At 41.1% G+C, this 26978-nt stretch overlaps 2 protein-coding genes across 2 annotated transcripts; one reads left to right on the forward strand and one right to left on the reverse strand.

Moving 5' to 3' along the window:
• Positions 1-5541: 5541 nt before the first annotated feature.
• On the forward strand, positions 5542-8404 carry LOC128469576 (prothymosin alpha-like). Its single transcript, XM_053451388.1, has 5 exons — positions 5542-5753; positions 7034-7114; positions 7208-7268; positions 7366-7463; positions 7594-8404. The coding sequence occupies exons 1-5, from the start codon at positions 5703-5705 to the stop codon at positions 7672-7674; spliced, it is 372 nt and encodes a 123-aa protein (XP_053307363.1). The 5' UTR covers positions 5542-5702; the 3' UTR covers positions 7675-8404.
• Positions 8405-14368: 5964 nt separating this feature from the next.
• SLC45A1 (solute carrier family 45 member 1) lies at positions 14369-23498 on the reverse strand. Its single transcript, XM_053451375.1, has 9 exons — positions 23373-23498; positions 20823-21236; positions 20364-20456; positions 19703-19927; positions 18720-19444; positions 17237-17390; positions 16257-16433; positions 15615-15820; positions 14369-14980 (listed from the first exon to the last, which is right to left on the reverse strand). The coding sequence occupies exons 2-9, from the start codon at positions 21214-21216 to the stop codon at positions 14714-14716; spliced, it is 2241 nt and encodes a 746-aa protein (XP_053307350.1). The 5' UTR covers positions 21217-21236; positions 23373-23498; the 3' UTR covers positions 14369-14713.
• Between the last annotated feature and the right edge of the window lie 3480 nt (positions 23499-26978).

Consider the following 26978-nt stretch of genomic DNA (forward strand, 5'->3'; position numbering starts at 1 on the left):
ACATATACTAGCTGCATAAAGGCTAGCTTTTTTTTCTGCCCTGTTGAAACGGGAATGACATTTTGAGAGATGACCCAAAAAAATTAATCCAGAAGAACAGAATGTGGCATTAAAACATCTGCATGATGGCCAAGTGACTTCCGTTGGAACTAAAATAAATACTAACTTAAAAAGTATGCATAATATAACTTAGTGCCCCATAGTAGAGACATTTCATCCCCTATCGGTTGTTAGTGTATTAGAGGTCCCCAGACCATAGAGTATAACTGCTTCCCACATTCAACTCCTCTTCCCCCCATCTGCAAGCGCACAGAGCTGACGGCAGCCTACTTCCTATAGTGTATTTATAAAAGAGAAAAGATCGCGCCACTACATCAGGGTCCGAGCCAAAAACAAAGTCCGGGAATCCCCTGCTTGAGCTACTGCCATGTGAAGATTTACTTGGGATGTTTCTTTTCAGTATAAACCCCCCTCGCATTCTCTCCCACTTCAGTTTGTAGCCGACCGCTTGTTTCGATGAGATGCGGAGGCCGGAAGGCAGCTACATGTAAATGGAGATCAGCGAGATCAAGAAGCCCCCCCCCCAATGAGTCTCAGATATGTTCAACCACAAAACAATGAACTCCCCAAAAACCAGGATACGGAAAGTAATCAAACAGCAAATGCATATATTTCCCATGGAAAGAAACTTTTACAATTACGAGACATAAACAAGAACTTGAGGTTTGCCCAAATTTAGCCTCCCCTCCCGGCTTTCTTTTAGGAGTCAAAGGCAATTCTTTGGAAGGGGTGCTTATCACAGTATTAAACTATGAAAAGATATAGTTGGTGGGAACCTTAAACTGGTGCTAGGCCGGTAAGACAACATTACCAACTTTGCAAAAACAAATTTAAGATGCGGACCAAGAAAGAACCACTTCATACCCTGGTCTACGGTGCACCCCCGCTCAGAAGCATCTCAGATTTTTGGTCTCTTTGTGCTATTAGAGAAGAAAAATCTCCATCGACATATCAGTCTAAGGACCCAGCAAACTTCACCTGCGCAAGGGAAGCAACAACCCCAGACACAAGCATGAGCCTTGAGCCCTGATCAATCACCTAGCAGGTAGGGTGGTCCTTCCTACCACTTCTGCTAGAGGGCTATTTTCCAATACATCGCCCATGTTTCTTACACTACTTTCTGGCCCTGTAATTTTCAGCTATGGAGGTGTTATTGTTCAGTTTTCTAAAGTATTTTTTTGCACATATTCCAGGCTATATCTGCACATTTTCTGTATGCAGCTTCTCCATATAAAAACACGTTTTTCTATTAAACCTGCTAAGACTGCAGACGATACAAATCTGCTTGATGAGTTTGTCTGCGCTTAACAATGAGTAATACAGGCCAAGGACGTATTTAAAGAGATACTCCACTTCCCAATGCAGTCCCACCAATGAATTCATCTTTGTACCAATGTATCAAGGCAAGGAGTAGGGGGGCAAATGCATAGAAGGGTGAAATACTTAAAGGTGAATCTGGTGTCCTTTTATATGTATATGTGGGTGTGGGGGGGAGTGCTGGAACATTATGGTTCAGGTATGTAGTGAGACAGCCATCTATTATCCGACATGTTTCCAGATTGATGCATGTTGACCCTACTTATAGAAAGGGCATCTGGGACAAGTTTCTAAACATGGAGGAATCATATTAGAATCCATTGTGATGTTCCCAGTGATTCACGAATGTTCTGTATATGGAAGAAGCATACAGAATCCGTACCTATTGTGAAATATAGGGCCCCGTTCGTGTGAGCTTACAATGCGTTGTATTAATGATGATGAACATGAAGAGACGTTGGAAGAGCCTTTATTCCAGTGCCTGATAATAATAGGTAAACCCAGACGCCCCTGACGTACGAGGGGCTTTAACTAAATGGCAAAACTTTCATTACGTGCACAAGTTACCTGGAGGCATACATCACCCCCAATCCATGTACTGGACCATTTATTGGGAATATGGATCTGCTTCACCATGGCAACCGCGTGCAAGAGAGCACCAACTGATGCAGCCTTTGCCGTGTTGGTTATGGAGGTTATTTTCCCCAATTTGGTCTTGGATGCAACAAAAACTCTTATGGGAAAACTTTTACAACATTTAGGTCAATCCTTTTTTGTCTCAAGTGCGGTCACCAATCACAACACGGCTTTATTACTTATCCTTTCATGGAAACATAGAATCTGTAGGCAGGTCGGCCCCATCTGGCCCGTCTAGTCGCCCGTTTCTCCTGCTGTAAAGACTCAAACTTTAATCAGTCGTTGGTCTCGTCTTAGATTCAGGAGCAATATGCCTATCCCATGCATGTTTAATACCCTCACTGTATTACCCTCTACCACTTCTGCTGGGAGGCTGTTCCACTTATCTGCCACCCTATCAGTAAAGTAAATCTTCCTTACAATGCATCTAACCCTGTCTTTCGTTTGAGCCGGGCCCTCCTCACCTGTTGTTTCTGTAAGTCTAATTGTTATGTTACATACTACTTGTTATGTCCTGCCTACCCATTGTACTGCACTACGGAATATGATGGCGCTATATAAAACAATAAATAATAATTTAGATGATGGCTTCTTGTTCTGATATTTCTCCCCTCCGGTACTTTATTAAAACCCCTTTATGTGTTTAAACGTTTCTACTGTATTCTCTCTCTCCTCTCCCTCTCCTTCCTCCCCTCTCTCTCTCCCCCCTCTCCTCCAGGCTGTAACAGGTAATCCTGCCAGACCTCAGACAAGCTTTCCAACTGAGATGCGGGAAACCCTTCTAAGTCCCGGGGCTCCCAGTGAATGGCGCTTCTTAGGAGATTCTGGTAAAGCTGCGGCTCATGTTCCATATTACCGGCGGACCATGTGAATCACGCACCGACTTCACTCAGCATTCACTCGGGGGGGGGGGGGGGGGTAACACAGCGAAGCGCCCCGGGCATGATGCGCATGGCACGGGGAGCATCTCTGCCTCTCACCACCTTTCTAGTCACAAAGAAAACGCGGTAAACACACCGCCTGCCAAGATGTTCCTGATGGCAGCTATTCCGGGGCTGCTCGTTAAAATCTACAAATGGTAACACCGGAAATATTAGTTTAGACTCCTGTACTCCCAGAAAACAGACACCCATCCCCCCCGCCACCCCCTTTGTGGAGCCCTCCTACTAGTGATGTCCGGATCATGAACGAATCGTTCATTTGATCCGGTTCTTTTTAGTGATCCGGATGAGTCGGTTCACTAGACTGAACGATTCGTTTGTAGCGGTTCAGTCTGTGAATCATCATGCAGCTGTAACCTGATCCTAGAGCTGTGAGTCATCTGCAGAGCACTCTGGGGTCAGGTTACAGCTCATTAATTCTCACAGGAACGATGACTCATAGAGTCGTTCAAAGAGTCGAATGATCCGAAGAGTCGAATGAACCGAAGAGTCGAATGAACCGAAGAGTCGAATGAACCGAAGAGTCGAATGAACCGAAGAGTCGAATGAACCGAAGAGTCGAATGATTCGAATCTTACAGGGATCCGGATCTTACAAGGATCCGAATCTTACAGAGATTCGAATCATTCAGAGAATATCACTGATACCATACTTTTATAAATAAATACATTAATAATGTTCACACTGCCCCCAGGATTTAGATTCCCCTGAGTTTGCCCCCATTTACCTATAACTGCACCTACAGTTAACTTTATTAAATTAATTAAATTAACCCTCAGTCATCAGCATAAAATTAACCCTTATACCCCATCAACCATAACTGCCCCTGAAATTAACCGTAAAGATCCCATTAACCATAACGGCCCCTGAAATTAACCCTAAAGACCCCATTAACCATAACGCCCCCTGAAATTAACCCTAAATACTCCATTAACCATAACTGCCCCTAAATTAATTGCATGTACTCCAGATAAATTACCTAATAAATTGGTATGGTTGATGGGGTCTTTAGTGTTAATTTGGGGGCAGTTATGCTTAATGGGGTGTTTAAGGATAATTTAGGGGCAGTTATGCTTAATGGGGTCTTTAGTGTTAATTTAGGTGCAGTTATGCTTAATGAGGTGTTTAGGGTTAATTTGGGGGCAGTTATGCTTAATGGGTCTTTAGTGTTAATTTAGGGGCAGTTATGCTTAATGAGGTGTTTAGGGTTAATTTGGGGGCAGTTATGCTTAATGGGGTCTTTAGTGTTAATTTAGGGGCATTTATGCTTAATGAGGTGTTTAGGGTTAATTTGGGGGCAGTTATGCTTAATGGGGTGTTTAGGGTTAATTTGGGGCAGTTATGCTTAATGGGGTCTTTAGTGTTAATTTGGGGGCAGTTATGCTTAATGGGGTCTTTAGTGTTAATTTGGGGGCAGTTATGCTTAATGGGGTGTTTAGGGTTAATTTGGGGGCAGTTATGCTTAATGGGGTGTTTAGGGTTAATTTGGGGGCAGTTATGCTTAACGGGGTGTTTAGGGTTAATTTAGGGGCAGTTATGCTTAATGGGGTGTTTAGGGTTAATTTGGGTGCAGTTATGGTTAATGGGGTGTTAAGGGTTAATTTTAGGGGCAGTCATGGTTGATGGGGTGTTAAGGGTTAATTTTAGGGCAGTCATGGTTGATGGTGTGTTTAGGGTTAATTTAATGGTGAGGGTTAATTTAATTAATTTAATAAAGTTAGCTTAAGGTGCAGTTGCAGGTAAAGGGGAATGTAAATCCTGGGGGCAGTGATTATTAATGTATTATTTATAACAGTATGGTGACATTCTCTTAATGATTAGAATGCCAATGAAGGCAGAGAGTCGTTCAAAGATCCGGATCTTACAATGATCCGGATCTTACAATGATCCGGATCTTACAATGATCCGGATCTTACAGTGATCCGGATCTTACAGTGATCCGGATCACTGTAAGATTCGGATCCCTGTAAGATCCGAATCTTTGAACGACTCTCTGCCTTCATTGACATCACTGGAGGCAGGGGGGAGGATTCATAATGAAAGGGGCGGGGCCAATCGTTAGTGTGCCTGCACGGAGTTACTGGAAAACAGTAACTCCGTGCAGACACACTGAGTGATCCGAAGATCCGGATCATGAATCGGATCATTTCAGTGAACGAATCGAAATGATCCGATTCACTTTAATGATCCGAACTTCCCATCACTACCTCCTACAGGTCCAATAACCCTGCCAATGGCATCAGGGGAACGGGAGTAAGGCCGGGCTGCGGTACCAGCCAGTAACAATCAGCCGTATGACAAAGGGGGCCAGGTCTGTGCCATTTAGCCCAGTCTCTCTAGGAGCCAATAGATACTCGGGAGCATCTGTGCAACAGAACAGAGGTCATTTGCATACTGGGCGGGGAGACATCGCCTCCCACGAGCCAATCGTAAACAGAAAACCGTGGCAACCGTAAAGGGTGGGGTCTCGGCTCATAATAGACATATTTCTAACCAAACCAAAACTCAGCAAGGCTACAGCCACAGCCAATAAAACAGTCTAAATTACCATAATCCCACCCAGCTGTAGTTCGTATTTAATTCTCGGGTTGTGATACAGTTGTTTCATTCCTCTCCACTCCGCTGTGGGTATCGCTGTTCCTCTCATCCTTCATCTTTTCTCTTACGTGTCCTCCTGGGTTTTACCCCTCTTTGCCACTTGGCAACCCGGATTCCTTGACTTTTTCCTCTTAAAAACCTATCCAGAAGATGGCAGATACCGATGTTGATACCACCACCACTGAGGTCCCAGTCGCCAAGGTAATATGACCCCTGCTCTGTCACATTGTCTCCCATTGTTCGTGGCGGGTTTCTTTGTTGTCCTTCGCGAACACGCGGTTTCAGGTACGGGACGTGGGCATCTGTTTTGGTGACTACCGAAAACTTTGAGGTGCACCGAGAGCCTGCTCCGATGTGCCCCCCCACTCCTATTTACCTGATATTTTTCGGAGACATGCCTGCTTTCTGTCGCTGTTAATAGCCCCCGCGAGCGGAGGTGTCAGTGCGGTATCTTCACACGGTTACCGCCATTTATTAAGCTGACGCTAATTCCCTCAGACGGATGCTTCGTACAATATTTATATTTTTTATTTCTGCGCCTATTTCCCCCTCACACCTGCCCCGCGTTACTTCCTTGTACCCGACCTCATCCTCTCGGAACCTGACGAGTCCCCATCACCTGGCTCTTTGTACGAACCTGCGCTAAGAGCAGATGTAGATGATGCTGTGAGGTACCCCGTCCGGTGTCCGTCGCGTTAAATGACCTTATGCTAGGGGTTTCTGTGACTAGACGGCGGCGCTTACCTCGGTTATTTCATTCTCCCTACGTCTTTCCCGTTGGTTATATATCTGGCAGCTCTCTTTTTCCCTCCCGGTGACCCGTGCCACCTGCTCCGGTCCCCGTGGCTCATATTTTTTTTTTATTCTCTCCCTTGTGCGAAGTTCAAACGCGTCGGGGAATCGGCGGGAAGGGGGCGCGCGCGAGGTCCACAGAAAGTGCGGGAGGCTGACGAAAGGGGGAGGCGCGCCGCCGCGGCGTGTGCGCGCAACGTGGGCGCGAGGCTTTCTTTTGTCCTACGCGCGCTCGTCGCTGCGGGGGCGCGCGTGGCAGATGTTCGACGTTCTCCTGAGCGCGCGCTGCCTCGCTCGCTCCCCCCTCCCGCATCTGATCGCTCATTTAGAGAACATATTCCGTGATTTCTCGCTATTTATTAGCAGTTTCTATAGCTGTGTGGGTGGAAGAAGTTCCCCCCCCCCCTATTACATTGTAATTCTTTTATTAAAGCAACATTGCTGTGGACTATGTTTAGTACAAAAATATTAAATATTACCGAAATTTTTATTTTAATAAAATTTATATTTTTAATTTATATACATTTAACTTTTTTGGCCTATTTAATTAAAATGATAACTGGGGGGCAAATGATTGGACTAAGCATCTCCCTATATGTCTCAAGCATATATATATATATATGTATTAAGGCTATGATTATAACATTGAACATTTGTTGATATTTAATGTTTCTTATTTTCTTTTTTAGGATCTGAAAGAAAAGAAGGAAGTTGTGGAGGAGCCCGAGAAGGCTGAGAACGGCAGCGGGGACACCAAATCTAACGGAACTGTAAGTACCCGTCGCGTTCTGGAGCCGCTCACTCCACAAAGCTGCCGGTGATTGACCTGTGTATGGGAAACATTAACACGTTTTTATTTATAGGAGGAAAACGGTGCTGACCACAGCGAGGAGAACACAGAGGACCCCGAGGATGAGGATGAAGGTATTTAACAAAAAAAATAAAATAGATAGGTACATCGATGCACGGACTTAAGGGGTTTAGTGTCCGGTTTCTAATTTATTATTATTTTTGTTACTAGGAGAAGGTGAGGGAGAAGAAGAAGAGGAGGAGGGTGAAGGTGAAACAGAGGAGAGCGAAGCCGATGGCCATCCTGTAAAACGCCCAGTAGAGGACGAGGTGAGCATCGTTTACCGAGAGCCTGGAAGCCTCTGAACCTCGTAGTTCGGGTTCCCGTGCCACTGCTTTATATACCCGCTCCGTATCGCATTTCAATGTGAAATCCTAATTATTGTTGTCGGCTTTTCAGGAGGAATCTGAATCTAAAACCGAAACTAAAAAACAGAAGACAGAAAACGGAGACTCCACAGAAGCGAAAGAAACCGCCTAATCCCCCCCCACCCCCCTTTTTTTTCTTCCTTCCAGACATTTTATAGCTTAAGTGACACGGTTGACTTAAAATTGTAGAGAACGTGCTTTATATCTGTACATTTTACAGAACAACTTTTTATATACTGTAAAACCCACATGCACTAGAGACCTGTAACATCACGGCAAGATAGCTAAGGTTTTTTGTAAAATGTTATTTATTGGTGCTTGTTTGTACTGGTTTGACTGCTACAATAATAATAATAAAAAAAAAAAAGATCTTAACGTTTTGGTTTTAAGTGGTAATAAAGCTTCGCTAACGTCCATCCCCCCCGAATCGCATGTCTTCCGGCCATGTGTATTCCCGAGCGAAGCTGCCTTCCTGTAATATAATGGTGTTAGGATAGTAAGGTTCATATGCAATGAAGGCCAAAGACGTGGCTCTTATTTAGCCAGGGGGTACCGTAACCTGGGGCATTCTGTATAGATCTTTCGACTCGGATTTGTTGCTGTTCAGTATATAGTTGTGGTGCGGGCAAAAGGTTTGGAAATCGCGTAAAGGTTCAGTATGTACATTTCTCTGTATCCTTACTGTGCTATCAAAGTGTGTTTCGCAGAAGTTCTTGAGGCATGTGATAGTCTTCATACCATTAATGACTAGGTTATAAAATCTATACCTCATTAGTTGATGCTTGAGCACTACTTTGTATATTCAGGTTCAGTCCTATAAATAAATCTTTTATAAAAAGAAATGGCTAATGTGTGAATGCTTTTTATGTCTTTTCTTAAGGAATGCTTTTGAATTATTAACATTCCGCCCGGCTGTACAGTTTAAGTATGGAGTGGCTAACAAATACATAACAAAGATACGTTTACACATAATAATACAACAGAAGTTCCTGGGGGCCCCGCTCAAGAGCTTACAATCTATTTTTAATGTTTTGGGGTTTTTTTTGTGTGTGTTCCCCCAGTAGTCAATCAACAAAACATTGGAGACGTACAGTAAACATACACTTATATAAAACATGTTTCAAACTGCAGGTGCTTTAACGAGGTGTCTGAGCCGAGGACTCGTTTCACTTTAGTTACAAATTACACTTCCTGGTGCTCTGTGTATATAAACTGCGCACGGCCCGCGATAAACTCGCTCGGTCAGCATTAATGCGGAATATTTACTATGTTGCAACAAACAATGTGTATATGTTGCCTTTTGGCGTCAAGAGTTACCCCCCCCCCAGTGTCAAAATGTGAAAAATAGCTTAATTGGGCTTTTCGCCTACTTTTGGATCAAAAGCTGAGAAAGCGTCTGTATGGACTTGGGTTTTTTCCAACCTAAATTACTATGAATATGAAAATAAGTTGGGTTTCAGTTCCTTCGCTGGAATGATAACGGTTTGTACTCACTGAAGCATAAACCCCCGGGCCGCGTGGGGAGCACAGAAAAGCCAGCGATGTTTCGTGTTACGCTTTTTGTATTTAAGTCCTACTTACAAAGTGTGTCCGCTACTGGACAAGCGAGGCGTGGTTATTAACATTTCACTAGCGCGGGTACGTGCACGCGTGTATGTATGTATATGATTCATATCACATTCATCAGCGCTGTATGATTTGTAACAAATAGTGTGTCACGTAACAGATGTGGACTCACAGATACAAAAGGGTTAAGAGGTTACATGTACTACCTGTCTATAGCGATCCCTAAAATCCACACCTGTGGGTGGCGGGTAAATTCTTGCTGCTCACACCTGTCGTAGATCTCTTTAGTTGTCTGTTATTGGCTTCTAAATCCTGCATAGATTCTTAGAATCCCGACTCTTATATTTGGTAGATGGGGGGCTCGATCTGTATTCTGAAATAAGGAACCCACGGCGCATTTGAGGAAATGTTTGAGTTCTCCTATCGGGTATTGTTCTAGAACGTTCTTCCACGCTCTCAGTTCTCTGTAAAGTGTCATTACTGTCAAACCTTCCAATGGGAACACAACCCTGTGTAATTGCCACATTACTTCAAACGCATCCCTTTTGCCACCTGTTGACCTCACAGAAACTGAGTCAATCTTAGCATAAATCGCAAAAGTATAAAGATTTTTACTATGAATAGTTATTTTGCTCTCGGATGATGTCATGATGTCCCGGCGGCTCCCAAACGTGTATTGCTTCTGTCTGAAAAAGTTTGCACCTGATCTATATATGGATTTTAGGTTGTTAATATTATTTTGTCCCCCCCCCAAATCCTCACCAAACCTGCTCTAGCGCCTACTGTGCCTACTGCTGCCCCCCTGAGGATGCTAAATGCACAAACCACAACACTATTTGTGCCGGCTTCACAGGGAACTCCCAGCAAAAATGTTTTAGCACCAATATCAGATTAAAAATACGTTTTCAAAAACATTCTGTTTTCTTTTTTTTTAAAGAAGGATCAGTGGTGGCACCGGCAGGCTGTTTAAGGGGCAGAGGTGGCACAGGCAGGCTGTTTAAGGGGCAGAGGTGGCACAGGCAGGCTGTTTAAGAGGCAGAGGTGGTACATGTAGACTGTTTAGGAGCATAGGTGGCACAGGTAAACTGTTTAAAGGGCATAGGTGGCACAAGCAGGCTGGTTGGGGGCACAAACATGCTGTTTGGGGACAAAGATGGCACATACAAGCTTTTAAGGGGCAAAGGTGACATTGTGGGACATGTTTCTTGTGAAGCTGTGATGGCAGTTTGTGCCCCTGGTGTGGCGTGTGGGCTTGACCACGCAAAAAAAATATACAGCGCAGGTGTCCAAATATTTCAGACGATGATGTAATGTCAGGGAGGGAAAATATAAAACTAAATGAAATGCTAAGTCTTTGATGCTATTCAATGCTGCAATCAGTAAGCTTTTTGTCTCAGATGTGACTTTTAAAACGTATCCTAAAAATACAATCTCTGTGAGCCGGACCCTCCTAACCGTATGGTGCCTCTTTATCTGTCGGTTCTAGTTTTGTCAGATCCTTTGAATGTAGGGACTGTAAGAGGGGCTGCGGAAACCGTTGGCGCTATAGAAATAAAAGAGAATAACAATAATAATAATAATAAAAAAAATAATAATAAGAGTAACAGCAGCATAATGACATTTGTCCAGGATAATATCGTTTTAAAGTAACCGTCGGCACATTGAGCTCTCGTCTGACCTGCCTACTCGCTTCTGCCCCGAAGGCAAAGTATTTGGGGCTGGGCGATCCGGCCAAACTATTCTATCACTTCTATTGTGGGCTTTTTTTAAAAAAACCCTTTGTCTCGCACACTTGGGAGTCTCTTTCAGACAGCTCTGCCTCTTTTGGGAGGCCTAACGCACGCCTTCATCAAAACATCTTGGCGTTGGGTTATTTATACGCCTGCAGCAGATGTTTCTTTGTAATCTTGAACTAAGAATAATAATAATGTATTATTATTATTATTATCATTATTTGTTTTATCATTATTATTATTATTATTACTTGTATTATTATTTAAAACTGTTAATTATATTAAATAACACATAGATTATTTAATCTTGATTAATTAATCGTATTATTAATTATGCTGTTAATTATTTTAATATTAATTAGATGGCAAATGCTTCTAGAACAAGAATGGTAAACTATATATAGTAAAAATATTATAAAGAATAAAAAGCAGAGGAAGGGCACATTTGATTACATTCTTATCAGGGGAATTTGAACATTTTGGTAGGTTTATGACATTTGAGGAAATGAAAAGGTGCAATAAGGGGAGAAGGCGCTGAACAGGGAAGAGGGGCATTAAGTACGGGGTATGAAAGAAATAAGAGCAGAGGTCATTCCCCCCAGCGAGCTGCATTTTACCCCTTACCTAACAAGCTGCCCCATGCGCTTAGCACCCATGATTTCTCTTACTTTACTAAAAAACAAATCCCATCCCCAAAATGATTTACTTAAGAACTTTGTTGCCATTGCAGCACAAAAGTCTGTGTTCTAGATGCTTAAACTATTTAAGGGGAAAAACAGAGCAGTTTCTTTTCTTAACAAAGGTGTCATATGATAAGGCTTTGTCCTTTTCACTCTGTGAACACACACACACGCACACATACACATACACACATACACACACACACACACACTATATATATATATATATATATATATATATATATATATATGTAACTCATGGAAAGCATGATTAATCTAGAAAATATATTTATTTATTCCTCAGACATATACCGGTATATATATATATATATATATATATATATATATATATATATAGAGCTATCACTTATGTTTAACCCCTTAAGGACAATGGGCGGTCTCTAAACCCATTGAAAATGATGCATTTTGAGCCTGTACATGTACGAGCTTTGTCATTAAGGGGTTAATGTAAACTCTGTAAATAGTGTTTATGTTGGCAGCCTCTTTACGTAGTCCCAAGAGCGAGCACTTGCTTTTAGCTTAGCGAATGAGACTCGAAATTCCAGCCTTCTGCATGAAATGTAAAGGGCAGAATGAAAGGGAACCTTGTGCTGGTTTCTGGAAGAGATCAGACCCGACTGGCGTTTAAATACCAAACCATCGCAGCTTCATGGAAGTTGGGACCGGAAGGAAAAGGCAGACTCTTTGATTTAAAGGCTTTGCAGCTTTGGAAGTTGTCACAGACGGTTTGGCAGCTTGTCTCCTAGACTTTGCAATTGAACTTACCTGACCCTGTGGCCGCTATGGTGTGGCAAGTGGTGTGTTAAAGGGCCAGCTTACTAAAGAAGAATGGGTATGAACGTATTTACTCGAAGTAGAAGCTGCAGCTCTGCAGCTGCCTTCCTCCTTAGTTATCGGAGGATCCCTGCCAATGATAGGTTGGTTGATGCAGCCAATCAGTGTTAGGAAAGTGCTCCCATTGAAATCAATGCGAGTGGTATATGTGCATGGGGGTCTGAATAGCTCCCCACCAGCAGCATTAACCATGTCAGTGCTGATGCTGACTGGCAGTAAGTACATAAGGAGATGTGTTTTGTTGGCCATGTCTCTGTCCTGACATAAGTAAGCTAAACCCCGAGACACTTCTAGGTGGGCATGCACTGTAAAGGACCCCATTAAGCGGTTGTCCCCCTTTCCATAAGTTCCTGTCTCTTCTACAATTTTTTTAAAAAAATAAATATTTTATGCAGTTTTGGGGTGATGCATCTTTGATGCCTCTTTGGCTATAGGCAAATAGAAGTATGTTTGTGGGGGCCTTGCAGGTATTTCCAGTCCCATCTACAAGCCTTTTTTCCCAATGGTCTTTATTTTATTAAAATGATGCATATAGGGTTAACAGAAATCAATAAACCACACTTTTGTTTAACATGATTTGAAGAGTTAAGTTTGAAGAACCATAGCTATTCCACAATCCACACAGTTCTGTGATTTCCAAGGACAACAGAATAGATGTGAAACAAATGTAAAGTTTCTTCTAATTCACATTCTAATTTACTCGTGGCTGGCACTTTTAATAATGATTTATTTCGAATTGTTTAATAATAATACTTAAAAAAGAGCTCCACCTTGTGGCTAGTTGGAGGCACTGCTGCGTTTTGCATTTCTCCAAATCAAAATGCAGAATATTATATTTATAATGTATATAAAGCCAAAAAAATTGTTTAGCACTGTAGGATGGGAGGAATGGTATAGATGTCTGTCCAATGAAGACGGACGATATAAATGGTCTGGCTCTTTAGTTTCTAGACGTTATCATTTTTTTTTTATTATTATTTAATTCCCTATTAACCCTTTAATAGCCTATTACAAATAATCTATTACATGGGAGCGACCCAATCGTTCCAATAATGGTCCTTATGAAAACCATGACTTGTCAAGAAGCAAAGATTTTGTGAATGAAGTCACCTGTATTCAAGCAGGGATTTCAGCTGTAATATAGCTTTGAGGGCGCCACCAATTCAAGCTCATTATGAATTCATAGCAGAATTTAAAGGAGTCAGTTCCAAATTGTGTGATGAACCCAAGAATCTGACCGTGACCTGAGATTGGGATAAACACGCTGAGACTGAGGGTCTAAACCTGAGGGTTCCCAGGTAAGATCTTTGTTAAGGTGTGCCGTACTCTTGATGAAGCCTACAGGCCGTCTCCTGATGGGGGTTCGATTCCCCTGTAAAGCTTTGGAATTTATATGGAGGAAAATGATCATCAGGTTGATATTTTTATTCACATTTTAGAAAGACACATTTTAGTGTATTTCTTTTACTTCTAATTATGAAAATCTCACATAAAATTTGTGGTCCCAATGGGCGATAGAATACCAAACCTTTTGGAAGGTCCAGCAATGGCCTACAGATTAGATTCACTTGCTTGTATTTAAAAACTCTCCCCTGTTATTCTCTGTTTTTGTCGGTGTCTATGGTAACTTCAGACTGTTTGCCGCTGACATGGTAAATAAGTCCGGGTGATAAAACCGAAGCTCCACGCCGGAGAAGCCAAGACCGATAAACGGCTAGAGCAAAGTCCAGGAGAGAATGAGTATGACACAACGTAGCAGACACGGCGCCCAACAACGGGAGAAATCTCTGGATATTGGGTTACTGTTCACTAACCACTACGTGTTAACGAGGCTGAAACTCTTCGTATCTTGAGGGACTCATCTTAGAAGCTGAACCTGAGAACCTCTGCTCAGTCTGAGTTCCTTGAGTTTCATCAACATGGGGAAGACCACAAAAGACTTCAAAATTGAATTTAGGTCAACGTTGGGAGAGACTCGATGAGTTTTATTTTACAAGGAAATGCTCAAATATGAAAAAATATAATATTTTAAATATTTTAGCAACTAGACCTCGTGCTGTGGAGCAGGACTTGGCATTGATACATTTATAAAAAAAAAATTAAAACTGTACTAAATGTCCAAATTTCTCTACAAAATCAATAAAAAGAAACAAAGAAGACAACACAGTATTCTACGTGAAAAATGTACACACAGGTATAAGAAGAAGAATAGTTAGTAGTGTGAAGAATTCTTTATTTCAAGCATTTTCATCACAAATTCACACCGGGGCCCAAAAAAATCGAGTCGAAATTGCAAAATTGTCCATCCATCGATTGGTCAGATGTTGAGTAAAAGGGGCTGCTGTTCGTCCTCGTATTCTCCGCAAGGCGGAATATCGTAGATGACAAACAAGGAGGAATAAAAACAGCCAACAAAAGACATGATGCTGGAAAAGTACATCACGCCGTTGGCGCTGCCGACCGCAGACGTTAAAGGTCCCATCACGACAGATACCAGGATCTGTGCAAGGAAATACTGGCAACTTAGGAGGGAGATGTCCACCCCCATCCCACGCTTCGTTCCGTCTGCGCTGGAACCTACAAACTGACGGAGAAACAAATGTATCAAACAATTGGCTCAGGATGTAGCCCCCCCCCAATGTATGATGTCATACATTACGCCTACGTACATAGTGGAACAGGGACACCAAGATTGGTTCTGATGGAGGCATTGTCTACTCGGGAGCACAGAATGGGTGGGTCAGCGGTCCCCCGTTATGCCGTTTAGCCCCCCATAAACAACCACCAAGTTAACCTTATCCAAAGTCAGTTAAGAATAATGTAACAAAATAAAACAGAATGTATCAAGGGAAAAAAGAAAAACAATGACAAATCTTTTAATATTTTTTTTTTTACATTTTTTTTTAAATGTTGTATTAATACAGAGCCATTTTCTAATTTTTTATATTATATAAAAAAAAACTCTGCAAACATACAAAATGTGTATGTTTTAAGTTTTTGGTTTGGATTTTAAAAAGGTTTTGGCCGTTTAAGTTTAAAAAATGTCTTGGTCATATGTATTCATTTCCTATTTCAATATATAAAGCAGTAAAAAAAAGCTGCTATGTAAAAACATTAACATTGTACAGCTCTGCGGAATGGGATGGCGCTATATAAAACAATAATTAATAATAATAATTAAGTCTGAATACGTCCGCTGGCTGTTTACTGAAACGTACCTTTTTATTCTGGTAATAATCACAGAGGAGGGAGTACGGCAGGATACAGAGCGTGGAGAACAAGATGCCGTGTGTTATACAGAGAGCTAAAATGATATATAAATTGCTCGATAAGGTAGCGAGGCCGGTGCCGAGTCCGAACGTGAGATAGGCGATAAAGTACAGCGTGCGGACGCTGAAATAGTCTTCGAGCTTTTCCAGTATGGCTAAAATGACAAATAAAATAGCATGACGGGCGTGGAATGCTGTCAGATTCCGAATGCACACATTTGGGGATTATTTTTCCTAAAAAGGGGGCTTATCGTCTAAACAAGGGGGGAAAAAAGAGGCAGAATCGGACTTGATACCGTAGCATTGGGGACGGGGGCCGCAGCAGGTATAGGGAACGTGGATATGTCACCGGAAAAGGGTTACATCAATTAAAAGGCTGTATAAAGGGTTAACATTACAATTTATCAGCGCCTTCTAAGATGTTAAAGGGACGCGCGCGTCATCGCGCTATTTAACCCCTTAAGGGCAATGGGCGGTCCCTAAACCAATTGAAAACAATGCATTTTGAGCCCGTACGCGTTGTCATTAAAGGGTTAACTGGCTTGGAATCATTTTTTGGTGCTTGCGGATAAAACGATAACATGGAATTACCCGAGTAAAAGGCGGCGCTGAATGCGTATATACACATGCCCCAGCATCCCATGGTCACGCCGTTATTATATTTGTGGTACTCCTCGGAATCGTGAGGGGCTCTTGGATCCCCCTGAAACACCACCTCCCCCATGAAATCGGTATAAAATAGCAGCATTCCTTCAAACGACAGCCATCCTGTATAAAAAAAAAAAAGTAAGCGCGGAATTTTAGCGGCATTTATAATAATCAGAATTATAACGAGAGGAGGCCAAGCCAAAGAGAGGTTGGATAATTTAGTGCCGCAAATCGTTTGTGGCAAGTGCAGCGAGGGTCACAAAAAAAAAAAATTAAAAAAATCGACTACATAGAAGGAGCACAGATGGGATACAGTCACTGTGTATATGCTGCCTATAGCTTTTATTACTCTAGAGGCCCTGGTGCTCAAAATCTTTAATTCGGAGTCATCTGGGAGGGGGTTTTTGATGTTATCGTTATGTGAAAGGCACCAATGCGTCGTCTCGCATCACAAATTCTCTTCGTTAAGTCATGTTTTATTATGCATGCATGAAATGGAAATTAAATGGCCACCTGGCACATCACCTAGGCATGCCCGGCCGACGCTACGTGGGAATAAAAACATGGCATGCGGCTGTGGATATCCATCAGCCGGCCGCACCACGTCCACAGGTGGCCGCTGGCCTTAAAGGGCCAGAGTCACCTTGTGATGGCCATGTATTGCCATGTGTGTTTTTTTTTTTGCTCCTTCTGTATCGACTCACATGGGTTTGCGGAATGGCTGAGCTTGATGGACTATATCAGGGGTGTCCAACCTGCGGCCCTCCAGCTGCTGCAGGACTACATCTCCCATAATGCACTAAGGGGCCGGCTGAGGAGTATGGGAGATGTAGTCCTGCAGCAGCTGGAGGGCCGCAGGTTGGACACCCCTGGACTTTATGAATGGACCATGTAACGAAGTAACTATGTAACCATGGCATTACCTAGGAAGTGATTGATGCAGAGGTTGCGCAGGGCCTTTGGCATGTGGCAGATGGATGAACACAAAAGTCTCATAGAAAGTGCTTGCTGAGACATCTCGCTCGATCCATTGAGCTCACTTTCGTACTTTACGCCATTCAGCAAAATATTAGCCACCTGCACCATAAGAACTCCAAATCAGCATAGAATACAGAAACACCTAGAAATCAAACCACGTAGCATTAATCATGCAGAACTTCCTTCATTTCCCTAAATCACAGGAACAGCCGTCGCCATGGCTACAGAACGCTTTTCAAAAATCTGTACCCCGCGGGGTTTCCACAAATTTCCAAAAAAATCGAAATTTAACAATAAATTAAAACGGCCCCAAGAAAAATAAAACAATTGAAAACATTCCATTTTCACAAATCCTTGCCTGAAATCGAAGCTGCAGATGATATTTTCATATTTTCCAGCACATTTTTCGCATGCGTTCAAACGTTTTAAATATTTATTATTTTTTTCTATAGCCCCTTGTGCCCTTCGCATAATGTAGTCTTTGTTGTAAACAAAGGACTTTTGTCCATGCATCCTAATGTGTTTATTATAATTTTTTTTTTGAATTTTCATTACAATTTCACTAACTGTTGACGTCAATTTTAGTTGGAATTTGTGGCTCACTAGACAATGGAAAAAATTACATACATTCAGACATATATATATATATATATTTGTTTATTAATTATTTTTTTTAATATAGATTATTATAGAATTTTTCCATCCATTTGTTACAGAGATTACATAGTTGATGGGGATATGTAATATATTTTATATATTTTTTCTATAGTAGAGCCCATGAAATAGTTTTGCCGAAACCTTCTATTAGACGTCATTAGACAATGAAAGGAGTTATTTCATTAATTCATGGATTTTTTTTTTGTTTATTCCTATAGGAAGAATCCTACCCGAGAAGTGATGCTGAAAAAAGAGGGCGGAAAGGGCTAGGAGGACCTGTTTGTGCTCATAATGAATTCAGTATTCTGGGTATAGTTTGACAATAACTATATTTATTATATATATGCTGAGCGCTTGATATAATAGGGTATAAGATGGGGAAAAGAAAGGGTAGAGGCAAAAAGCAAAGAGTTAGAAAGAAGAAATTTGGTCTCCTAAATGATTACTGTGGGTCAGGAATGCCCCACGTTAATGTGTAGCGTTTTGGATCTTCTCTTACTGCAAATAATTGGTATTTTGTTCTTTTTTTTCTTAATTTTCATGTCGTAAAGGATACTATGGAGACCTCACATAATGTAAAAAAGTTAGTACTCTCCACCTCGGGGATTAAGCGCACTGACCCAAAGGTTTGTGAATTTTGGGGCATCTGGGGGAAATCCAGGGAGTTTCTAGGTATTCTCATCATACTTTATGACTCTTAGAGAGATTCCTCAAGTCTTAACCTTTAACAAAATTAGAAGAGACGAAATAGCTTTTCCGAATTTCCTTTACCTGTTGACTGAACGTCACGTTCCGCCGCCTGCTGCTCTCGGGGCATGGCGCCGTGACCACATCTGGAATAGCCAAGGTCTGCGGCCTTTTCAGGATCCCCGAAGACCTGGCCTTTGCCGCGTCAAGCGAGCCGACTCTTAAATGCTTCCTCTCGCTTCCGGGACTTGCGATACTTTCGGCCGAGCCCATATTTCCGCAACGCAGGCTGTCGGGCACCCGAGGAAGACTGCTGGACTGCCGCGGCAGGCTGCTGGGGCCTGCCAAGAAGTTCTCGTGGCTTCCCGTGAAACAGTCTATGAGAACGCTATCGATGTTTGTGGTCCCAAACGAAGACGCAAATTCGTTAATCCCTGTAAGGGAACTGTCTCTGCTCATTAAACTACCGTACTTTGGAGTGAGAGGACTGAGGGGAGATATTGGGCTGGTCAAGCTTGCGTAGAGTTGAGTCGGGTTTTGCGTAGAGTGGTTCTGATGTTCGTTTCCTTCAAAAAACACCGGAGGGGATGGAGGGAGCGGTAGGCTCGGGCTCTTCATCACTTTCTTCTTTTTGCTAAAGGACTGGATGGGCCTTTCTGGAATGCTAAGTAGGGTTAAGACGGTGGTAATGGTCAGCGTTATAGACGTGAAGATATAAATAACTCGCAGCTGTCCTCCCATGGCTTTGCCAAAACTCGTCTTATTCCAGTTTATTCCACCAACGACGTATCCAAAACCACCGCCGAGGCCTGTGGGGTTACAGCAAAATTAATTAAAACAATGGCGCTATATAAAACAATAAGTAAATAAAATAATAATTTCCCAAACGAGAAAACCCAATACAATGTACATCAAGATGATAAAAATAAACATAAACTACAAACCTCTACCATGTAACGGTAGAGAACCCAAGACGCTCGGGGAATTCTCCGGCTTAAACCTCACTTTTCTTCACTTTTTTTCTAGAAATTGCCCTCCTCGTTGTTTTGAAACAATAGAACACAAACCTCCTAGCAAGGCGTGGATGTTGAGGCCGCGGTCTTGGTCCTCCGGGGTACATACGTCCATCATGTAAGCATGGCTCGGGTTATCTGCAGAATCTGCGCTGAAATCCATCAGAACGACTCCACAGATGGTGAGGATGAGACCCCATTTGTGGTCATTGACTGTGTCGGACGCAGACAGGCCAATATCTCGTCCGTTGAGGAGAAGCGTCAGGCCAAACAAAGCTCCTAGAGGAAGGACGGACACAGATAGGTCAAGAACAAGCGACGAGCCGCCACAAAGGCTGCGGGTCAAGACTCTCTTCACGGAACGCGAGAATGAGATATTCTAGAACACAACAAAATATATTCATTTGTGCTCCCGAGCTTTTTTTTGGAAACATAGTTTTTTCCCTATTATTAGAAATCTGAAACTCAATACATAAATAAGGTCATACTATATTAATGCTTGTACTTGATATTTACTGAAGGTGAAGGTAAAGCTTCAGTTTTAAATATATATATATATTAAAAATGATTCAATCAGAAACAATACAACGGATGCACATCTTTGCAAAAATAATGTTTTAAATAAAATTAGGAAATGTAAGTAAATGCTTGTTTCAGAGCAAAAAACTTCATAAATTGCGTGATGTAAATTAAATTTTCAGTTTTGAATACCCACCTATGGCAAGGACGAGAATGAAAGGACGCCTCCTCCCAAATTTCGATGTACATGTGTCACTCCATGCCCCCAGGAGAGGCTGAAGCATAAAACCTACGGTATAAGAAAAAATACCTTAACATTATCGAAAGGATATTGATCGTGTGTTAATAATACAAGAGACAGTTTAAAGCACAATAAATAGAAATTGGTACTAGATAAATATAAAAATATATATTTTTTATTATTATTATTATTATTATTTTTTTCTTTCATACACTTCTGTTTACCATCAATGAGAACAGAATTTTGTTTTGTTTAAAAAAAAATCAATATATAAAAATGTTAAAAAGCATAATTGATTTTAAAATTGTTGTTTAGTTTAAAAATAAAAAAGTACTTATTTTTTGATGGTTGATGAACGGACGATATATTGTTTTATAGTGTATTGGCCCAAAAGAATAATATAAAACTGATTACCCAAGATGGGGCTGATAAACCACACCATGCTGTAGAACTCATCCGGAAGGCCCATCTGTAACAGAACCGGCGTGACGTAAGCGGTTTCCATTGCATAACAAAACTCAATTCCAAATAAAATGCAGCCATTGAACAGAAGTTCCAAGAAAGATCTCCGAGGGTGAAGATCCACAAAGTCAATCAAGTCCAGAGGACATGGGGTATTGGGTGGCGGAGGAGGCGAAGGCCGGATGAGTTTTCTTCTCTTTGGGTGTCTTTTGAAATTGTTAGCCCGGTGGCTTATGTGCCCTGCAACAGACGTAGAGTATCCACAAACCTGGGACCTCCAGAACTCTTGTGAAACCAGGTTGGGAAGGACAGTGTCCGCCGGTGGGGAAGTCACTGATGAAGTCATTATGGACAGCAAAGTTATATCTATGAAGAGAAAACACGTTTTTAACTAAAATCATACACTTTTATTATATGATATTATGCATGGATATCGTCTAAACCAGGGCTGTCCGAATAAGGGACAGCCTGTATCCCGTAAGGATACATTTCAACAGCATTTCCATCTTGGAGTAGAGCCAATATATAGAAGAAATGCATGGATCAATAGGTTAGAAATGCATAGATCAATAGATTAGCTCAAAGAAGAGTGCTTTTGAGCTGCCACTCGTATTGATCTTAGTGAATAAAATACTAGAGTAGACCTGAGCGAAAAAACGATATATATTTTGCGAAAAGTAGAAAATCCACAAACCATTCATGAATTGTCCTACATGTATAAAGAGACCCTCAAAAGTAGTGCAGAAACTTCAAATACCCACTCTATGGTGTCCTATCATACCTGACTTATGGGCAGAAAACACTGTGGTATTTCGTGGAATCGTACAGATCAGGCTCGTGGTTTCATAGGAATGGCGTTGCTTCCTAATAGACAACGTCAATGGAATTTAACAAGCTTGGGGTTTTCACAAAAAACAAGACCGTATCTGGTAAATGGGCCTCTAATTAGAAGACAATACATTAACTTGTGTATAATTTTATTTATGACTTGATTTTGTTAAAAAAAACATATACCTGCTTCATATAAGGTAAGTCCAGAGGTCATAAAAGGTAAGTCCAGAGGTCATATAAGGTAAGTCCAGAGGTAATATAAGGTAAGTCCAGACGTGGACCTCCTTGCTCTCTTCTGCATAGAAGAATACCAACCAGACCCAACTGGACCCCAAGACGAAAAATTTGGTTCTCAACTGCCTTTGGGACAGGATCAGTCTGATATGTTGATATTTTTCTCTGTATTCTCATTAGAGAGACAAAACTTGAGTTATTCCCAAGCAATGACGCACTGTAGGACAGGCTATTAAGCGGCCGTAACCATCTCAAATTAGTTTTGTATGGTATTTAAATCTTTGTCTCGTCTTCACGATCATACACATGGTCCAATCTTTCCAAGACCCTGAAAAAATGTTATCTATGATATTATGCTATGTTTCTGTCCAATCACACCACTGTCTACGCAGGCCTTAGCATTCTGAACATTTATAGAAACCAAATAACCAAATTCTACGTTAAAGAAAACTGCTTCCACCTTTTTTACGGTTAACTGAATCAGAATAATGACGCTCAGAACTCTCTGGTTACTCAGCATTATTTCATAAAGATATTGATATGATATTATTTATATAGAGAGATTAATTAGAATAACCTTTAATCGACTGAATCCAACCTAGTAGCACATTAACCCACATGCTGAGTCAGCATCAGTAGAGATGACTAGGCCACACAACAAGATAAACTGGGAACGTCTTGGGCCTATCGCTTAAAATTCTATACAATAAGTGTTATCCTGAAGGCTGCAGTAAAAATCACTTTTTTCCCCCCGGAAACGTGAACGTCTTTTAGGTTAAAACTAATTGGGTCTTGGCCAGTTGACACGGAGGCAAAAACTAACAAGGACACTTCTTGGTGCAGAGAGGCGTGGGAATGAATCCCAGTAATGGATCTCTTGCAGAGGTCTTCTTGTCTTCTCGTTATCTGTGCTAGATATGTTTATAATATACATTAAAATAATTAGGATTTATTGATACTGCAATCTAAAATCTTCTTGATAACGCAAGCTTGTATCGAAATGTAATATAAAAAAAATGAATGAATTACAATATTATCAGCTCTGATATGATACTATGTATAATAATGTTCATCACAACAAAACATTACAATTGCTAGAATGTGTCAACGGATTCCGTAAAGCATCTCGTGAACCGTGCATCATGCTCTGACTGTCTTAAGCTTTCACTTGGTTGTCTAATAGCCGGTCAGAAGCTTCTTCTAACAATCTACAGTCGCCTCGATACAAACCAATTCTATACGGCAATTCTATCAAGCGCCGTATTCTTTTCTGTATTATTTCGGCCGCAGACAGCTCAAATCACAGAGAATCAGAACAAAAGACCCTAATAGAATACAGAAACAATACACCCGGGCATCAATGTATTAACCCCCCAAAAAATAAATCAGCCCTGGAGGATAAACACTGGTGGGTGGAATGGTGGAATCATTCTTTACCTGTGGTTTTAGATGAATGGGCATTCTGTTGAAATGGTCATTCACTGCATGGCTAATTCTAGATGGGGATCCTCAGGCAAACGAGGCTGCATCCTTCCTCCCTGTCTCCTTCCATGTAGGATTCCTCCTTCTGGCTGTGTAGAGGTGGGGGAGGTATGTGTGCTTACATCACTGGTGTAAGCGTGTCTGCTGGGTGTCTGCAGGGATTCTCTGCCTTTCTCCATTCTATTGTTTCACGGCAGGCGGGGACACAGACGGTACAGGTATTATTCATTGATTTATGCATAGCGCCATCATATCCCGCAGTGATGTCAAATGGGCAAGCAGAACATAACAAGTCGCGCATCACATTACAGTTTGACCAAACAGAAACAAAAGGCAGGGATGATCCTGCTCATAGGAGCTTACAATCTAGAAGGTAATATGTGAAACTAGAGGAGTATCTTGTTTTTTTTCCAAGTAAATCCTCGTTTAAGACAGGAATATTTAAACTGAGTTTCAACCCTTAATTTCAACCGATTAGGGAGATGGACAAATAATTTAAATTTTTTTTTTTTTTAAATCATCGGTGTCTTCATTTTTTTTATCAAACAAAAAAAAAAGACTTTTGTGTTTTTGGGTTTTATGATAGGCTGGGATAAAGGAGAGAAATTAATTAAATATGCTAAATTTGTCACCTCCTGCCACAAATCTCAGTTAACTCCTATAAGCATATCCCTTAGTTTTAAGCTAAATATTTCTCAACAGTTAGACTTACTGAAATAATAAATGAGTTTAAGGATTCTAAAAACTGGGTCTATTAGATCAAACCTCTGGGTATAATTTTGAACAGTAGGACAAATAATGTAAATCCCAAACCTGACAGCAGGTGGCAGCAGCATCCTGTTACGAAAGAGTGATGAAGCAGTGGAATCACCTTCCAGCAGAAGTGGGAAATGTTAATGCACCAAGGGAATTAAAACATGTATGGAATAGGCAAAAGTCCAGGCATAACATAAGACAATGATCAAGTAATGCTTAAAGGATTCATGGCGGGTAGAGAAAATGATGCGGTCTCAATAATGGGGCAAAAGGGGCATTTGCCCCGGGGTACCCTTGCTGGCAGGAAATGTTTATACTTGCCTTCATAGCATAGCAATAATCCAGTGATTGCTCTGCTGGATGATGTGGGGTCCAGCTTGGTGCATAGGGTCCATCACCAGCAGCAGGGGTGCAAGCAGAGGACTAGACAGTCTTCATTTTTGGAGTATGATCAGGGATAGCAGTGGAAGCTTCTAACTTACTATTATGTGATGGGATCAGCCAAAGAGAAGGTTCAGAGTTGTGGAGCCAGGGTTCTAAACCAGCAGACTCCAGTCACAGGAGCAGAGATAGTCTATACTGGTAGGAACTTGTATGGAAGCCAGAGTGTAAGCATGTGTGTGTGTGCATGTATGAGTATGTGTCTGTATGAATGCATTAGGTTGTCTGTGCATACTGTATGTGTGTGGTAAGATACATGAAGTTATATCTATATCTATATCTATCTATCTATCTATCTATCTATCTATCTATCTATCTATCTATCTATCTATCTATCTATCTATCTATCTATCTATATTTATATATATAGCTGTGGGATAACTACATGCCATTGTTCGACCCTGTGGTGACTTGGAAGCAGAAGAAATATTAAAAATGATATTTGTTACATTATTGCAGTTGTGCGGCGGAAAACTTATTGTACACGAGAACTTTTTTGGAAAACAATTTCACCAGGTGTTGAGTTGAAAGTATTGTGTTAAAGATGAGTTCTAGACTGTTGCAATTCACAGAAGGAATGTGGCACATGCAGGTCCTCAGTGATTTCACATAAAATGGTAAAAGATTCTCAAGAAGTAATAAGAAAAACTTGTGAATTGCTACATTTTCACTTTGAAACAACCCCTTCAGAATAGTTCTCCGCCGACTCAATTGACAATTTAACTCAAACCAGTGTAATCTCTCTTTCTGCCACTAGGTGGCACCAACATCAAACATATCATCAACCTCAAGCTAATAAAAAGCATGCAGGTAACAAAAACTGAGAATTCTAATCCATGCATTGACTTTACTTTGGAGAATAATAAGAATCAACAGGATGTCTTATTATTTTGACCCACTCACTCATTCTATTATTATCCTCATTCAGTCGCTATATTTAGATACTTCTTCCAAGAGAAACATTTCATCATTGAAGTTTGACTTTGTACAGAACCAGTTTGTTGCATTTTCCTTTTTTTTTGGTGGAGAAAGCATTTGCAAATTCACTTTTAAAAGTGCTGTCCCACTTAGACAAAACAATTGTGCTTCAAACTAAGTATAAATAAACCATAAGGAAAAAAATATCACAGAAAATATATTCACAGATATTGTGAAGCTTTCTCGCTTCTTTGGCAACAGCCTATGAATTTCTGCTTTTGTGTCACATGACAATGAATGTTCCAAGCAAAATGAGTCTAATGGTGCATTTAGTTAGAAAGATGTCAAATGAAGCAGGGTAGCTGGAACAGTACCATTAAAGCGCACACACACACACACACACACACACACACACACACACACACACACACACACATACACACACATACACACACACACACACATACACACACACACACACATACACACACATACACACATACACACACATACACACACACACACACACACACACACACACACACACATACACACACACATACACACACACATACACACACACACACACACACACACTGCCAATAATCCTGTGCCCTACCAGGATAAGCTGCATGGACCAAGAACTAAAATGATAAACTAATATCCTTTACTTTTTTTTTTTGATAATGTGCTTATTGTCTTATTATCACATCAGTTTAGGGTCTTGGGTTACCTTTAATTCCTCGTTGCTACCAGTGGAACAGGTGGACACAGTTATATCTAATCTGTCTCTAATAAAAGGCTAACTGTGTAACAAACCTTTCAAGAGCTGTTGACTCAAGTCATCCGTAATAATTTGCTAGGGAAGCGTATTTGAACACCTGCTTCTGCCATGTGCCAGAGAATGAGCACAATGATGTCATACGTTCAACGTAGATCACAAAACATTGTATAAAAGTTACTATTGTTTGGCAACTTTGTGTCAGCCTTTATAAATGATAGGCTTGGATTTCAGTGGTACTTAGCATGACGCACGCCGACAATGTCAAAGTTTACAGGACCATGTTTAGAAGAAGGAATGATGGAGCAAAGTCTAAAATGTTAAAGGTTCTATACAAAGCGTTAATTGTACTTTCTCGCATGTTAGGCAAATAAACCTTAGCAGATCTATCATTCTATTCTTGCAAAGGTTTGATCGCATAAAAATAACACAGAAACGATTACAAAGCTTGTTTTGGTTTCTATGGCAATGACCTTTCAGTATAAACCAATACAAATTCATCATGGCTGATAAATTGTAAAAAAAAATATATATAAGGAAAGAAGTCGCCTCAATGCACTGCTTCCAATGCCGAGAAACGAATACAATATAAAAGGGGAGAGAAAAACCTAAAAGGATAATATAAGTCCAATAACAACACAATATTGCCCAAAATAACCCAAATT

Source organism: Spea bombifrons, chromosome 12 (genome assembly GCF_027358695.1).
Source record: "Spea bombifrons isolate aSpeBom1 chromosome 12, aSpeBom1.2.pri, whole genome shotgun sequence".
Taxonomy (NCBI): domain Eukaryota; kingdom Metazoa; phylum Chordata; class Amphibia; order Anura; family Pelobatidae; genus Spea; species Spea bombifrons.